This window comes from Dermacentor albipictus, chromosome 1, assembly GCF_038994185.2.
Source record: "Dermacentor albipictus isolate Rhodes 1998 colony chromosome 1, USDA_Dalb.pri_finalv2, whole genome shotgun sequence".
Taxonomy (NCBI): domain Eukaryota; kingdom Metazoa; phylum Arthropoda; class Arachnida; order Ixodida; family Ixodidae; genus Dermacentor; species Dermacentor albipictus.
Genome location: NC_091821.1, coordinates 188,010,772 through 188,027,700, shown reverse-complemented (window position 1 = coordinate 188,027,700; position 16,929 = coordinate 188,010,772). Strand labels below are relative to the sequence as shown.

General features: G+C 41.9%; 1 protein-coding gene across 3 annotated transcripts in view; it reads right to left on the bottom strand.

Annotated features, from left to right (window-relative positions):
- Galphas (G protein alpha s subunit) overlaps window positions 1-16,929 on the bottom strand; it is a 199,699-nt gene that overhangs the window by 154,362 nt on the left and 28,408 nt on the right. For all 3 annotated transcript variants that reach the window (XM_070530671.1, XM_070530669.1, XM_070530670.1), the window contains exon 5: window positions 13,794-13,891. In XM_070530671.1, coding sequence (XP_070386772.1) covers window positions 13,794-13,891 — 98 coding nt within the window. The remainder of the gene's footprint in view (window positions 1-13,793; window positions 13,892-16,929) is intronic.

Below are 16,929 nucleotides of genomic sequence, written 5' to 3'. Positions count from 1 at the left end.
TAGCAACTCGGCTAGCAGGCACTGATCTATGAAAGGTGCAATAAATGCCCTTGTGATTGTTTGCACTATTGTGTTGTCGTTCCTTTGTCCCAGGAGCACGGGTGTGAGAACTCCACAAAGGCCCCTCACCAGGTTTGGACAATGCAAGCAGACAAGCGCAGTGTGTAAATCACACTGTAGCGATGATTAGTACAAAACCGCTGTGTGGCACGAAAACTGCTGAAATTTCAAACAGATGGCCCAGCTCCCTTCTCACGAGAGAGACAAGGTTACATGCACAAATGCCTCTATGCAAGATGCACTGCCTTTAACAATAAGGTAGCCTGCGACGTCACCAACACTGGCACGTGACCGGTTAATCAGCCAAGAGAATGCGCAATGCTACCACTGGGAGTGTGCGGCACAACAAAAAAAGAACGAGGAAAAATTAAGGAGAGGGGGGGGGGCTCATCACGTGAACGTAACAAGGTCCCTCAGCTTTGGTATGGAAGGCAGGAAAGGAGCACTGCTTGCGGACGCTACTCGAGGCAAAGGAGGAGGATCTCTGTTGACAGTAACACACACCTCCTGGTGGCTTGGTAACAGGACAATTCAATCTCCTCCAATAGTGAACCGATTTTAAAAATTATTTCACTAAAACGCTCCCTAGATGCCGTTTCCAGTTTATAACCAAAGTTTGTCATGGGGCACAGTGAGGGGCCCTTTAAGCAGTGCCAGGATAGTCTCCACAGCTATAGATAGCATGAGTGACTACGACGGTGCATGATGATGATTTACCCAGCAAGCCATTATTTTTGTACATGTGAACCACGTTGGATCACTTCATTTCAACTTTACAACTACAGTTAAACCTCAATATAACGAAATTCTCTATACAATGAGATATTTAATTTTTCATAACAGATAGAATCTAACGATAGATATCTACCATAGACGATAGATATCTATGTAATTAGAACCTCAATATAACAAAGTGTATTTGAATGCGATTTCAATATGACAGAATTTTACTTCCACAGCAAAGGAATGGCCAAACAATAAATGGAAGCTTCCGCAGACGCAGATTGTCAAATGATTGAATTACAAGCAGCTGCTTGCAAATGCAGCTCTCAAATCACCAGCGGTGCGACAAGAGCGAACCCTGAAGTTAAGCCACATCGTGTTCCACGTAAAGTCAAGTGCGATAAGATCCTATCGATCCCCATGCACTTTGTACTTTAGGAGCGAGTGAAAGTGTACAAGAGTGAGAAAGAAAGATGGTGGCTTTACACATGAGTGCCGCCTCCCGGCACAAGCAAAGGGAAAGAGGGGGAGGGGAGCGAGCTCGTGGTAACGTGATCAAGCGCGCGCTAAGGGTAGGACAGGAAAGGGAGAGAGGTGAAGTTGGCTGTGGCTGCCCACTGTGCGCATACGCAGCCACGCACCTTGCTTTAAGCCTGTTTCACATGCAAACGAAAATGCTCGTGATTCCCTCCGCCACAACGCATAAACCTGTTTTGAGCGACGGCAGCAGTACTAGCAGCTGGAGCGGCGAGGTTCAGGCAAGTTGGAATTTTATCGCGATGGCAGCGCTGCTTCCGAACCAATGACGGCCCGCCTTGCCACGTGACCAGTGGAGGATAGTGTGGGAAAACCTGTGCATAGGATGATGTTTATTTACTTGCTACATGTGGTACGGGCAGCATGCCAAGATAGCTTTTCAACGAATTGCTAATCAGTGAGGTTGCGAAACGGCCACAGCTGTGGAAAGTGAAACACAACTTCTGTAATAGTGGAGTCCCTTTGGGAAGTCAGGGACGCCTTGCTGAAACACTGACACCGGTAAGCAAAGACACCAGGTGTATTGAACTGCAAGATTGTCAGTGTTGTTTTTTTAATGCTACAGACTCTTGAAAGGCATGATGATGCTTGTGTTAAAAGTAATTTTTCTCGCCTCTCTAGCGAAATGCTGAAGCTTGTCGGAAACAATCTTTGTCACTGCGCAGACTTTGTCGCGCTCCTGCAAGCACGCATTTGTATGTATTAATTGTCCCGGTTTACGCACACATCACACAATTCTTGAATTTTTTCTTTATTGCGTGCGGTTATTCTACGCAGTCGAGTTGTATAAGTATTGTTTCAATTACACAGCCGTGAGAAAAAGAAAGCTGGCATTCCTTTAGTTAAGCGGAAGCTTTAACTCGGGTGCTTCTATCTAAATACATGTAGAAGATGCATGCAAGAATCATTATGTGGCGCACATAAATCCATCTCCACCGACACACTAGCGTACATTATGGCACAGTACCGAGCCGCTCACGGGTTTGTGTGCCACATATGCGAATTTTTTTTACAAAAACAACACAAAAGATAAAAAGTAAGCATGATTTAGATACTCAAAACGCAGGATATGTATCTATAAAATAAAAATTTCAAAAGCAGGGACAAAACAATTCTTGTGTTGGTAGTCGCAAACTACCGAAACTGGCTGAAAGTCCAGTATTTTTTGCCAGCAACATTGGTATTCGCAGCAGCAGAAGATGCGCGGTGACAATGCATGTGAAACAACACCTAACGAAAAGCTTCACAGCGCCGCACCGCTGTTCGCTCCATTCGCTCAATTGCTTGCATGTGAAACAGGCTTTAGAGGTAATCTGCCGCGTGTGCAAAGAGTGGGTGTGCTGAGACGGAGTGGCATCATGTAATGTCTTCTGGCGTGTTTAGCATTGAAGGTTGTGTAATCTCAAATTTTGGAGACATGGCAGACGAAGTAGCCACTCCCCGCTGCTGGCGCTTTCCACGATATCATCGTCCCAGTGCGGGCGACGCTAGCAGCCGTGCGGCAGAGTGCACACTATAGTGTGGCTGGCTTCGCTTAATTCATACCGCCTTTGTGAACATATCGTCGACATGGCATGAAACCATATCCTTTGTTGCCATCTTGATTCACCATAATGAATTGTTTTCTCATTCAGATTTGCTTTTTTCGATTGCCCTATAATTTGGAAAACTCTTGTGGCCCCTTTCCGTGTGAGAAAAAACTAAGTGCTCTTCCACTCTGTGAAGAAGGGTGACCAGCAAAGCTGTGTATGTGGGCGCCTTAAATAATGGCGAGCTGCACCTCCGCCATGGGTAGGCCCGGTATTGCACTATCTTCGGGATAGGCGCACGTATGGGAAGTGCTAAACGGTTGCTTCCCCTAAGCCACGGGTGAACCCGGCATTGCACCATCTTCAGCGACTGCCCAAGTATGTGGAGGGGAATGCTCAATGCCTGCTTAACCTCCACCGGGCGTCAGCCCGGCATTTCATTACCTTCGGGATCAACCCATGTATGGATAGTGCTTAACGCCTGCTTCACCTCCACCACGGGTCGGCTCGGTATTGCACTTACCTTCAGAATCAGCCCACATACGAAAAAGTTTTCGTCTACGCAGGGACGCGATCCGCCAGATCCTAGCCATAGACAGCCTTCCCCATAAAATTGATCTGCGACTGTACTTATTTGCATAAAAGGTCAAATTTCAATGCCACAAAATTTAGACATAACGAAGAAAATTGCCTATTTTAACTACTATGTTATATCGAAGTCTAACTGTACTTTCTCTGACTTCGTCATTCGTTTGTGTAGCAGCTAACCCCCTTAGTTATGTTCTGATGAGCAAGGAAGGAGGCTTAAATTTTAGAAAATGTGAGGCACAGTTTAAGAATGCACATTACATGGGAAATAAAGTAATGAGCAACAATTGTGGAAAATTATTGTGCTGCTTTATTAAAAAAGGAACTTCTGTTATTCCACATTTCCCTAAACATGCTAAATTCTCCAGTAGGGACACTCCTCCAGCCTTCTGAAAACAGTGCCACACGCCACCTCAATAGCCTCTGGTACACCTCAGTGTATCATCTGTCACAAATACAGACAACTATAGAAAGCTGGATCACTGTCTAAGGAAGGCATGGTACAACTTCCAATCACCCTCCTGGTCAGCAAGCCATACAAACATGCACAGTGCTCATCTAAAGAAAATAACCTTTCTCTAGGTCAGTTATCTTGCAATAATGCACAATGGAGCCAATGCTGCCTTGACCCACCGAATAATATTTGTACTCTCATGTTCCACAAACTCAAAACAAAGCCGTCTGCATATCAGATGGCTAAAATCCAGGCATATGGATGTGGTAGAGCTATTGTGGGACCTCCCTTAAAACCAGAATACCCAAGTCTTACTAGCGACGTCAGACCACCAAAGTGTTTTCATCTGTTTCCTTATGTTGCCCAGAAAGTTGCATATAAATGTTTCATTCTAAACAGCCAAATCTAATGTGCTGTATCCTACGTTGTGCTCCCAACCATGAAAATGACGTGAATGCCTCCAAGCCAGTGTGCTTCAAAGATGTACAATAGTGTTTGACCATAGTATGGGTCATTCCATGCCAAGCTAACCAGTACTGAACAAGACCCTCTCAGATTGCAATTATAAATGTGGCTTACAATGCATTGGGAATTATAATTTTGGGAATGCATTGCCAAATGCTTTGGGCAATGCATTCCCAAAACATTGTTGAAAAGAAAAATTTAAGCACTATTAGAATTTCGCTATAAAATGCAAGACATGGTATACAAGAAAAAAATTTCAAAAAATCATGTGTACAAGTGTGTAAACTTGACATGGGTAATTCAAAGAAATTGCACTTTGATATGTGCCCCCTATTGCATGCCTCCTCTTTATTTTCACAGTATTTATTATTGGAGAAAAAGTACCATTTGTGACTGCCTACAGTCAGGGCTCCTTACAGGGTTCGGGCATTACAGACAAGCACGGTGCCTAGATCATGCACTGACAATCATGTCTTCAAGGTATTACACCAACCTACGCCACAATAAACAGCTGAAAATTCAGATAGTGTCCACCTGCTCTTACTTACAGGGAGCGCTGCTTTCTGGCAGAGAGCAAATGCCACACCAAAGGCATGTCTGCATCTCGACGAATGCCTGCAACGTCGGCATCGTGACACGTGGTTTTGAAAAACCACTGCATGCTACAGTAGCTATTTGTCTGGTACGTTATTGCATATATCTTAACGTTAGAAATAATAAAACCAACACACCAAATGTCTATGTGTGTTCTTTTCCCTCTGTGCCAAAGTAAAAAGCTCCATACATCTGCTGTCATCTGCGAATTGTTCCCACGCTCCTATCAACTGCCAGTAACTGCCAGTTCATCTTGTGTATAACAAAGCCTCATCCACCATGCCCTTCTATGTTTGCACATTTATACAGTTATTTTGCTAGGTGTAGTCTTCTGTCAGGTATGGTTTTGTGCATGTGCATGCATGTGTGTGTGTGTTGTTTGTTGAAGAATGCTTGTTCTACAGTGCTTTACAACTTTCAGTGTATAAACAAAACTTCCAATAAGGTATGGTAAGTGGCCCCTTAAACGTTGACTAAAAATGATTTCCTATGCCACAAACACAATATGTATAAAAAAGATGATCCCAAATTTGAGACAACTGTACTTTTGCCATATGTTCAGGTGTAAATTGCACTGCTATAGTCCATAAAAAATGGCGATGACAGTTCATTTACTAGCATGACATGTTACTATAAATGTTTTTAAAGTTGGGCTATTGCGCCATCCCATGTCGTTTACCAGAATACGTCTTTCCTGCAATGCATGACTTACTAGCACAAGAGTGATGGGGTGACTGCCTTTTTTGCCTTTTCCTACAAAAGAGTTGCACGAGTGCTGGAGACTGCCTGCAGCACTTATACAGCTGGTGCATATGGTTTGGAATCGCCCATCCGCTTTAGCCAACTTTACCATTCCATATATAGTTGGCCAGTTAAACTAAGCCAAGGCAGCCAAGCTGAGCCAAATCTAACAACCATGTAAAATTGTCTAAAGTAGCACCATCAATGATCAATACTCTTGACTCATAGGCACTGCATAGTGGTGCAGTTGCGCATTTCAGATCCATGTCGCTTTATCTTCCTTTCTTTTTTTTCTCCCGAAATTATCCTCCAAATATAATTGAGTAAACAGTTCTGCCAAACTTAATCATTTCAAAAGACACGAGGAGCATAAAACATATTTTTAATGACAGTCTTCTTGTCCTGTGAACTATGCCCCAGAGGCATGATACATAATTCGTCAGTCTTTGCACTCAATTTTAGTGTTCACAATGGTGCACACTTTTTAATAATCAAAGCGTAATGTTGTCTAACCATTAGAAAATTAAATACTAAGGTTTTACATAACACCACAATCTGATTATGAGGCAAGCTGTAGTGGGGAACTTCGAAATAATTTTCACCACCTGGGGTTCTTTATTGTGCACCTAATGCATGGTACATGAGCATGTTTACATTCCGAACCATCAGAACGCAGTCGGAACAACTGGCATAGAAACCATGATCCCAGGCTCAGACGCGTAAGGCCATGGCCACTGAGCTACTTGCGGCAGATTTTTTTTTAACAATTCATTCCATGAACCATTCTTTTCGACCTTTGTCATTAGCTCAGATGTAGCTCAACACCATGCTATCTTATCTCTGAAATCAGCCACACAGTGCAACACAACCGAAGAATGGAAAATCAAATGGAATGTCACAAAATACAGGTCCAGAAGGCAGTTAATTTTTACACATAAATGACAGTTCCTTTGGGTTCAGTAGTGAATTAGAATGAAACAAGAAATACTCCATTCAACGGGAGGAAATACCGAACTTGTTATGATGGTTAGCCAAAATCCTTTGCTAGGCAAAAAATTGATGTTTCTGGCTGCTTAATAATGCAAAATACAAATGATCTTCACTTAGAAGCTGAGCATGTCGTCCATGAGTGCAAAGCTGCGGTAGCAACTTGCTTGCTGTAGCAATTAACACTATGCTATGCAGGAGCACCTTTCTGCGCTTAGATTCCTTGTTCTTTCCAGCTAGTCACTTTTCACATATGGGCATTTTGCATCACCTTGCATTGAAACAGCCCTCAACCATTTTTGTTGAAGTCAAGAAATGCATCTGAAGTTAAAAAAGAGTATTTCAGAAATACTTTGCCACAGAAAGTATTTCAATGTGCAGAGAAGTGAAGTTATTGGCAATCAAAGGTTGCGTACAATCCCGTTCGCGGTGCTCCCGCTCCTCCTTCAATGCCTTGCACCGCGAAGGCTATGGCAGAATAGGACGCATCCACAATGCTCCGCCTACTGAATGTTAACGGAATGCACACTTCAAATTTGATTTTGAATGTTCATGCAGATGCCGCTACTTCCAATTTTGGCACTTACGGCATGCCAAATGCGGTTGTCCTCAACAAGTCACAGTGCACTTAGCCAGCAGTCTTGTCGCAGCACCCCGTGGCGGCCACGGTACCTACACTACATAGCAGACCAAGGCTGCCTTCAACTGTAGTGCATATGCACATTTGCTTTGTGCACGACTGGGCTTGAGTGCGCACTCGCGCTCATATGCTCCAGTCTGGCCCTGCTACGTGGTGCAGACTGACTTTGTCCTGCATCAACTTGACCAACAGATAGTAGCCACGTCCAATTTGCACATGTTGAAGTGCTATCAATAGCTTAAAACAAAGCGAAGCCTGCCAAGGCATCTAGCCAGGAGTGGACAGGAGTGAATACACGTTGGCAAGCATACGTGTGGCCTGACTATAAGTTTCACATTGTTTGAGGCTAGGTGAGTGTTCAAAACTAGTTGAAATTAGCAAGACCCAACAGCTGCAACATCAATATGCAAGGAGGGCACAGTTAAATTCTTACAGAGGCAGCTGCGGCTGAGCATGAGCAGACGATAGTCGGCTTCTTCCAGAAGTATGTATTTATCGAAATTCGAAGGCAGATTTTAGCTTACTTTAGCCTGTTTATTAAACTGCGTCAATAGATATACACAGTAACAGCAGGAAGAAGTGCACTGATTCGAACACCGTTCTTGATTGATGCAAGCTATTGGCCAATAGCAGCCGCCTATGGGAATCTGCTATATTAAAAAATAAAGCGTCTAGAAAAGATTGAGGAGCATGCTTTTGTTGAAAAGAGAGAGTTTGAGAAAAAGGTGACTTCATGCTCTGCTTGCGAGCTCCACATGTGAAAACTTTGAAAACTGAAAACGTGTGAAAACATCTGAAAACTTTGCATGTCTTGCATCTCCCCTGGATCATGAAATACTGTAATTTGCCAATTTGTTTATGCAAGGCGGTGTCAAATGCACAAAAGCCTACTTTTTTTTCTTTTTTCAGACAAATGTTGCAAGTCACTCGTGCTGTGGAATGTTATTTGATTAACTGATTGTAACACTAATCCTAAAAGCTTGCATCGAGCGGTCGCAAGACCGTGGTGTGTCTCACGCTTAAAGTGCGTTTTTATTCAGAATAAGGTAGAAATAAATGCAGCATGAAAGCAAACCAGCCCATATGCACCATGCCACCATCAGCACATGTGTACCGTGAATCGCGTGTGAATGTGCCTGGCCATATGTCTTTTACAACGGCGTTAAATGGCTGATCGTCATACGCAGAGTTCATTCCCACCGACGTGTCCCGGCTATATATCTGGAATTGACAGTACATACGAAAAAAATTTGTATCTGAAGTTTAATGAAATTCGGCAGTGTTCAATGTGCCAGCCTAACTTAAAAACTTATTCTAAGTGACTATGCTGAGAAGAAGAAAGCAAGCAAGAAATCTGTTCTTGCTTGGGGAATAAGAAGATGGCCGGGGCAGGCAGCTTATCTATATCACCACCTCCCTGTCTACGCCCTTGCCTCACTTGGCTGCCAGAAATAAGCTGCCTTTATGGAAAGAATTGGACCGGCCAGGTATACAAAAATCTTCCCTTTTAACTGCTGGTTCGTTGCACAAAAATAGCATTTCGCAGCGAATGCAGTTTGTAATCTTTCTTTGTGTTTGATTACATGCCTGTTTAGGCAAGAAAAATTCAGAAGCAGATGCTCGTGGCACCACTAGAAAAAAGTGCAGAATGTGAGAACATAACAATGGCCCCTGGAAGTTGCTAAAGAAACATGGTGCCACCATACCATATCTGCAAATTTGACATTCTGTCTTGCATCACTGCTGATGAAGAGTAGTTGTTTATTCTGGACAAAAACAGGTGAGTTATGCGTAAAAAAGTGGTACTAAAGAGTGCCAAAATAAACAAGCACTCAAATAAGGTTTAAAGTAAACGAACATATAAGTGAAGTTTCAGGGCCAGTACATGTCAGTCCCCTTGTTCACAAGCTGTGGCACCACCTCTAATCCTTTCGGCGTCACAGACATACCAGTACATTTCAGTGTTTCTACCCTACCACGCTCCTTTTGTCAGACAGGAATGTAAGGAGCACAACAAGGATGCTATAACATAAAACTATTCCAAACTGTTTTTATTCAATTTCTGCAGTCAGCCATAAACGATGGGACAAAAATTTTTCAGAACACCCCTACTTCACCTGCCTGTCACATGACACCTTGAAAACTGAAAAAACTCCCGATGTGATATAAGTGTACACACTGATTGTGCATGATAAGATCAAACAAAAAAATAATTCCAATTCTACACCTTTCTTGGCATTTTCCCTCCTCTATAGGTCACAAGTTTTTGGGCTGCACCCACTTCGCTTGTCTGTCACGCAACATCACAAAACTGTAAACTCAGATCAGAGGGACGTGTACGCATTAAAGCCGCGTTAATATGACAAACAAAAATGAGTTTTTTCAGTAAAGCCAGAGACTGTCCCGTTTGAAAGGGACAGATGTCTGCCTACTGATCACTCGGACACTGGCTACGGCGAGTTGCACGGCAGCATGAATTTATTTGCTTTTAATAAACATTATTCAATAGCAGTATAACTTTCTCGAGCCCTTTTGGCATGTTTATGACATTGCACTGCCAACACTTCTGTGGTGAAGATCCGTTTTAGCAGAATCTTTAACCTTCTGTCACATGTTGACGTTATTTTCGACTAGCCACTACAAGCTCATCCAAAGGAAGCAGGCCAATTGCAGACGCCCACACCACCCTCCTTTTCTGGTTATGTACTTTCACTGCGTTAGCTCGGCCCCACCAAAACCTTCTTTCGAGGTAGGCAATGTGATTCGTTTTGAAAGCAAGCATAAGTGACCACCTATAAACGAAGATAGCATTTGATTGGTCAGTTCAAACAATGCTGCAAGTCAACGCCCAATGCTTCCCGTCAGCGGTTACATAAATATGACATCAGAAGACTGGAATAAAAACAGATTGGAATAGTTTCACCATACAGTACCCTAAGACCACATTTGAGATTAGTTGTGTCATTTATATTTCTGCACAACTAAAAATAAACCATTATGTTCATTTTATAAAACCCGAGGGCAAAAACCCAACGCTGGGAATGTGTCACCTCTGAAAAAGAAAGACCCGACACTGAAAGGGTTCTACGACTGAACACGGTCGCCATAGCAGCCCCGAAACACCAATCATGTTTCTTTTCAAACTTAGTCGTGTACTTGTTTATTTTGACCAGGCACCATCCTCACCTGAAGAGTTTTTGTTGAGCACTGGATTACAATGTAGAGCACTGGATTACAATGTATTGAATGCATCCGCTGCAAAATGACACCTCAGTACTGAAGTTTAGTGCAAATGAGCCCATGGTTTAGCCTTAACAGTGCTGTTTACCTGTTTATGCAACAATGTTCACAAAAGCCCCCTTGAAGACAAATATGCCCTCTACTCATGTATAAAATGTGATGACAATGTGACATCACTCAGACACTTGACACCAAATAATCAAGCATAGCAGGTCATAAATAGAAGATTTGAACATAGGTTACATGAAGCACAGTGACTACTAAGAAGCCAACAAAGACAGGGGAAATTACAGGGGAAATTACAACAGGGGAAATTACTTGTACTTACTAATTGAAATAAACTAAATTATAAATTAATGGAATTGTAAGTGGATGAAAAAACAACTTGCTGTAGGTGGGGAACGATCCCACGTCTTTTGCATTACACGAGCAATGCTCTACCAATTGAGCTGCTGCGGCGCTGTTTCCCCATCCACTTTCCGGGGTATTTATGTGTCACTACTAGAACTAACACTGGGTGTGCTAGCCAGCGCCACCACTCACAAACCTTGGCGATAGATGAGGAACATCCTACCTGCCGCAGGCGTCACAAGTACGTGATCTTTTTTGGGTGAAGGCAACTGGTCAATAAACCCACACGTGCTGCCTAAAGGCATCAACATTGCCGGATTGGAGACCCTCGTTATGTAATGAACAAGAAGAAAGGGGGTTGACTGCTTCGACCTGACGACCGACCTGATGACCTGACTGCTTCCGACTTTCATCTTCATCCCAATCTCAAAAAACACCTCAAGGGACGATCTGGAGTGTGCTTGAGGCAACTATTGCTGCAAATGAGTGGTTACACCAGCACACGGAGGAATTTTATTTACAGGGGCTTAAGACGCTGCAATGCGGCAAGTGCATTTTCCCTGGAAAATATGTAGAATAGTGCAGCAGCTACAGGTTCCTAGCTCAATTTTTTTCTGAGTAGGACTCATTTCTCATCAGCAACCCCTCATATGTGCTAGCAATGAGAATTAAAAAATTCATAGCCAGAAGTTTGATGCTTCTGCTACACAACTGCAACCTTGCATTTTAAAGTGGCACTTCCAATGTCACAATGAGCAAGAAGGGTGCAAAAATTGAAAGAAAACGTTCATACTTATGAAAACTGCTTAGTCACCATTCAATCACACAGAAATGTTGCAAAGGACTTATGTTGTCTGAGATGTACAAGGAACACCATCAGCCCACCTAATGACCACAAATGTTAAAAATGCAGCAATAACCATCAGAAACAGAAGCCTATCAAAGCTGCAATGTGCTGCATTCAAGAAATGCACAATGCAGCACGTGCGGCATCCAGAACATGACAGTAGTAAAGAAATCTTCAGCGTGGTCAGACTGTGATAACCTACTGTCATGTTCATACAGATTCACAAATTAATATTACAACCACACTGCTTGCTGTAATAATGATTTTCATACTGCTTTCATAGTCGCAAACAAGTTACTCTACAAATTCAAACCCCTTTCAAGCATGTGCAATTTCAGGCTTCCTTACCAGTAGAAGATAGGCTCTACTGACAGCACCAGCTAAAACCGAGTGCTCCAAAGTGCCGACAATAAAACTGGGTGTTTGTTAAAATACTGACCATAATTATTTATCAGCCTTTGAATGATTATTCTTGGATTTAGTGGTGCCGATTTCTATGCATTGGCTGCATTTGTATGGTTTATTTACATCTACAGTCACCGACCGATTTTTGGACACCAAAAATTTAAGCATGCGCATTTAGTCAGACACGTGCATAGTGTAATATAATAAAAAAAAATCCAGGTGCCTTTCAATTTGGACATCCTCAATTATTCAGACATCAGCATAGCATAATGTATATAGACCATATTTCAGACACCTTGTAGCATGCTATTCTTCAGCTTCCATAAAGTAAATAGCATGCTAATTGACCCACTGCAACAAGCAGAAAGAATGGTGTTTGTATAGATTTCGAACACTTCCTTGAAAGCAAAAGTAGCAAAAGGATGCCACCAAGCCAGCATTTACACATTCTTTGCTGTGTGCACCCTGCACATGCAGCATTTGTTATGCAACATGTTAAAGAGTGATATGAAGATCTCTGGCAACTTTATTGTCTGCCAACAATAACTTTTGTTAAATGGTGCAAACTCTACCCTCAGCGTCTGTGCCAGCAAGAGCCGCATTAATGCGAGGGGCGTGCCAGATAATGGCAATGGCATAGAAAGCCTTAATCACTTGAATAAAGAAGTGCAGACAATCTCAGTTCAATGCTGTCGGGGAATGCAAGTTTTGTTCAAGTCCTCACAATACTTTCCACAATCTACAGTGAAGTTACGAAAGGCAATGTATAACCTAACCTGCTCACATGCAAATGTATGCGTGTAAAGCAATGCAATGATTGCCTTTTCCAGTTATTAGCAAAATAAAAACACTTCTTGATCATATTTTTTTGCTCCTAATAATTATATATAACACAGGCAGTCTTTGTCAAATCCAAATTTAATAAACACGCACAAAAATGCTGACAACCATCATAACTCCTATGACGACTCTAAAGTGGGTCCCACATGAATTAGGGAACCACTGACAAACGCGTGCAAATTCTTATGTGCATACACTTGGTTTATTTAGCTGGATTATGCTGAAGTCATTAACCTAAAATTAAAAATAATTCTTCGTAACATAATAAATTTTTCATTCAAGAAATATACTACCAAATGCTTCACTCAAGTGATCAAGACAAATTACATCAGCAATCATGTGCCCAGAAGAAATTTAATTACACCGCTTCATACAACAGGATTTGTATTTATATTCACATAACCACCCATAAATGCAAACTACAGGAGGTGCTAAATAAGTTAATCCTCAGCAATATCTCCAACTTTTCAACGAAGCACTTTCCAAACCCATACGTTTACAGACACCAGTACATCAAGGATACAATGAGAAACTATCACAAATATATTGTGTCCCTCAGTACTCATTCAATTCCCTACAGGATGGTCCATGATGAGTTCTGGGGAGTTGTTATACCACATGTCAGCATCTGCAATTTCTACTACCTCAGCGAACCAAAAACCTGAACGGCTTGTTAAACGACAACCGCCAAAAGTCGAGCACAGTGGCAACATTCGTGTACGCTCACAATTGTTTATAATAGCCGAAGCATATGTGCACAAGCATGAAAAGAGTAAAGAAAAAGGCACATACTACTTCGCACAGTCAATCAGCTGGTACTCATTTGAGCGTTCAAAGGCAGCTTGGACACCTTTGTCTTTCCAGAGGATCTCTGTGTGCTCGTAGAACTCCTGTCAATTGCATAAAATCTATTAGTATGCACAGAAAATTTCAGCTTTTAACAATATTGTTTGTGGAAAAATGGACAAAGTAGAACTGTTGCAAAATACAATGCAAGCTACAGCGTACTGTTTAAGACATATTATGCAAGGGCACGCATTTGAAATTCAGACTCAAACCACACACTCAGATATTTTTCAGCAGACTAAAGTACCACGAGTGGCTCAACAGTCAAAATTAAAGACAAGCTTTAGCCTTAGCACATAACTGTTTAGTTCGCTCCCACTGACTTCTCCTGCTAGTGACCATGCATACAATAATATAACATAACAATCGGATGAAGGGACTGACAGGCTCATGTCACAGTTGAGAGTAGTTCTACTGAGCCTATCACATGACTCATTGGTTGTATACTTCTACTCTGCTAAGCATGTATTTTTCTGCAATTCATGCAAATCACCAAATCTGATACATCATTTATTGCCATAAATTTGAAAAAAGGAAGGCCATTCAGCTAGGTCTGAACAATTCTGAATGGCCTCCCTTTGCGTCTCCTACATGCCTGCCACAAAAGTGCCCAGCAGACACTCGGTGTGCTGTCAGTGGCACATTCAGAGGCTTGAAAGCCCCCTTGGAAACCATACTACATTCTCTAGGCAAATCCTTTCCTGCATTTCCCCTCTGCCCTCACTCCTTCACCGTCCACAAACTGGTTCATTGTAGTTGAATCCTCAGCATGCAGAAATTCACACTATATAGGCTCAGCATATATTCCTGACGAGCATTTTAACAGTCAAACAATGTCTGTTAACAAAAAGCAAGCATTTATTAGGTATTTCGAGTAGGCTTGACTGTATTTATGATAATAAATGAGCAATGGTGCTCTTTCATTGTCAGCTTCAAATGAAGGGCTAATGATGGCAGAAAACTACACATCATTGAGTCCTTACATCAAACAGAGATAGGAATCTCAGTATCGAATCTTCTAAGTTTCAAGACCTGCAAGAGCTTTCATGACCTTCTCGATCATAGTAAATGAAAGAAAGAAAACAAAAAAAGGTAGGAAGGTTAAGCAAACTAACGTCCAGTTCGCTACCCTGCAAAGGAAAAATGGGATGACAGACAAAGAAGGAGACTGCTGAGGCAAAAGGAGAGAGCACAAGCACAGTAGCAGACACAAGGCGTCTATAATAATCTTCACAGGTCCATTAATAATATCATTAGAGCCCGTAACTCATCAGTTTGCTCTTACACCAACTTTTCTTGCTAGCGGCAATGCTTACATAACATATCAGATGGAGCAAATGACCAGCTCCTATTACAGTGGAAATTGCCTAAAATTATGTTATCACATGACATCTTATTGCAACTAAGTTCACAGAAAGCACTTCGACTGCACCAACCAACACTGCGATACACCAATGATAACACCCATAATGCAAAAGTCCATGCTCATCCCATTATCAAGAATGCATGCAGCTAAGGAACTTCACCGAATTTATCCCATCATCACGATGGCTCTTAGGAAGAGTATAGAGAACTTCAACCACCATTTGCTTATGCTTAATCTGTCTGTCACTGCAGCTGCAATTACCATAGGCCTTCTACTGGTGCAACATACAGTGCTGTGCTTCCTACGACTGGGGTAGCCTTCACAAATTCATACTTCTTCCTCTATGGAATGGCTGACTTCCCTATATAAGAACACTAACTGTGAAGAGACCACCGAGCACTTCCTCAGCCACTGAACCTGCTTCAATGTCCAACGCAAGTCTCCTCAGTGTGTGCAAATTATGTATGACCTCTTGTACTAATTCTACTGCACAAGTAGCCTTATAAGCAGGTTGTCGAGTCTTTTCAAAATACCAGCATATTTCAAGTTTAGGTGCTTTGATTTCCTTCTGGTTCAGTAATAGTTTGAGAAAAAAAAATGGTTCCGGAACCAGTGAATTGGCTCAGCAGAGCGCATTTGATCCTCACTCTCTAAGGTTGTTTTCTTTATGGTGACACGCTGTACAAAGCGACTTCAGTGGCACATGGGAAATGACAGGATGTTTTACATCATATCAAGCATACAATTCAATGTTTCATAGCTACAGCAAACATGTCTCCTCCAGTTCTAAGTTGAAACGTCTGGCTGCATGTTCAAGTTGAATACATAGGCATATTAATGGTGCAACTAACATGATAGGCATGATTAACCGCAGGTGAGCAAGGGAAGCCTCACTTTGAAGCAAATGTTACAGCAGTGTTCACTGGGCCCTCACAAGTCCCCATATAAAGATGCAGACTCCAGACCGAAGCTTCCCTTGTTTGTCACGCTGTTGGTAACTTCAAGTTCCCATGTTCCTACAACACTTTTGTCTTGTTAAAATGAAATATATATCAATGACGAACACAATACAAAGCATACTGAGGTGATGCATGCACCACTTCATGCATTGTATTGAGCATGTCATCCATAATTAATACCTTTTTCTTCATAGTATCTATGTGGTCTCCAATAAGCGCACAAAATCAAGTATTTTTTAAGCATGGAAAGAAAGCCAATGGCATAGATTTAATTACGAAGTCATTCTTGCTCGACTGTGAACTTGCTCGAAGCAAGCACATGTTCGATGTCCTTTCACTATCAGATGACTTCCAAAAATATTGTTGAGATCTACAAGTAAAACTCTGTTTCGTTCTTGTTTACATAGTAAATATCATTTGGCATTCATTATTACACTCCGTTGTTGTTTTGTTAGCACTGCTACCATTATGAATTCCTATAAGGAATTAACAAACCCCAGCATTATACCACTGCAATACTATGGAACCTCCAATATCCTATCTATACCTAAAATGTTTCCTACTTGTGCCCAGTGTATGTCTGACCTTCATTTGTTCAATATGCCCACAGGAAGTTCTTTGTATGCATTTCTTGCAGCCTTTCACCACGTCTAGAACTTTCACAAACTGTGCTTTGCAAAACCTCATGCAACACTAATAAAATCGCAGAAGTAGCCAAAATTTGTAAACATTATGCAATGTTTATAAGTTTCGGAGA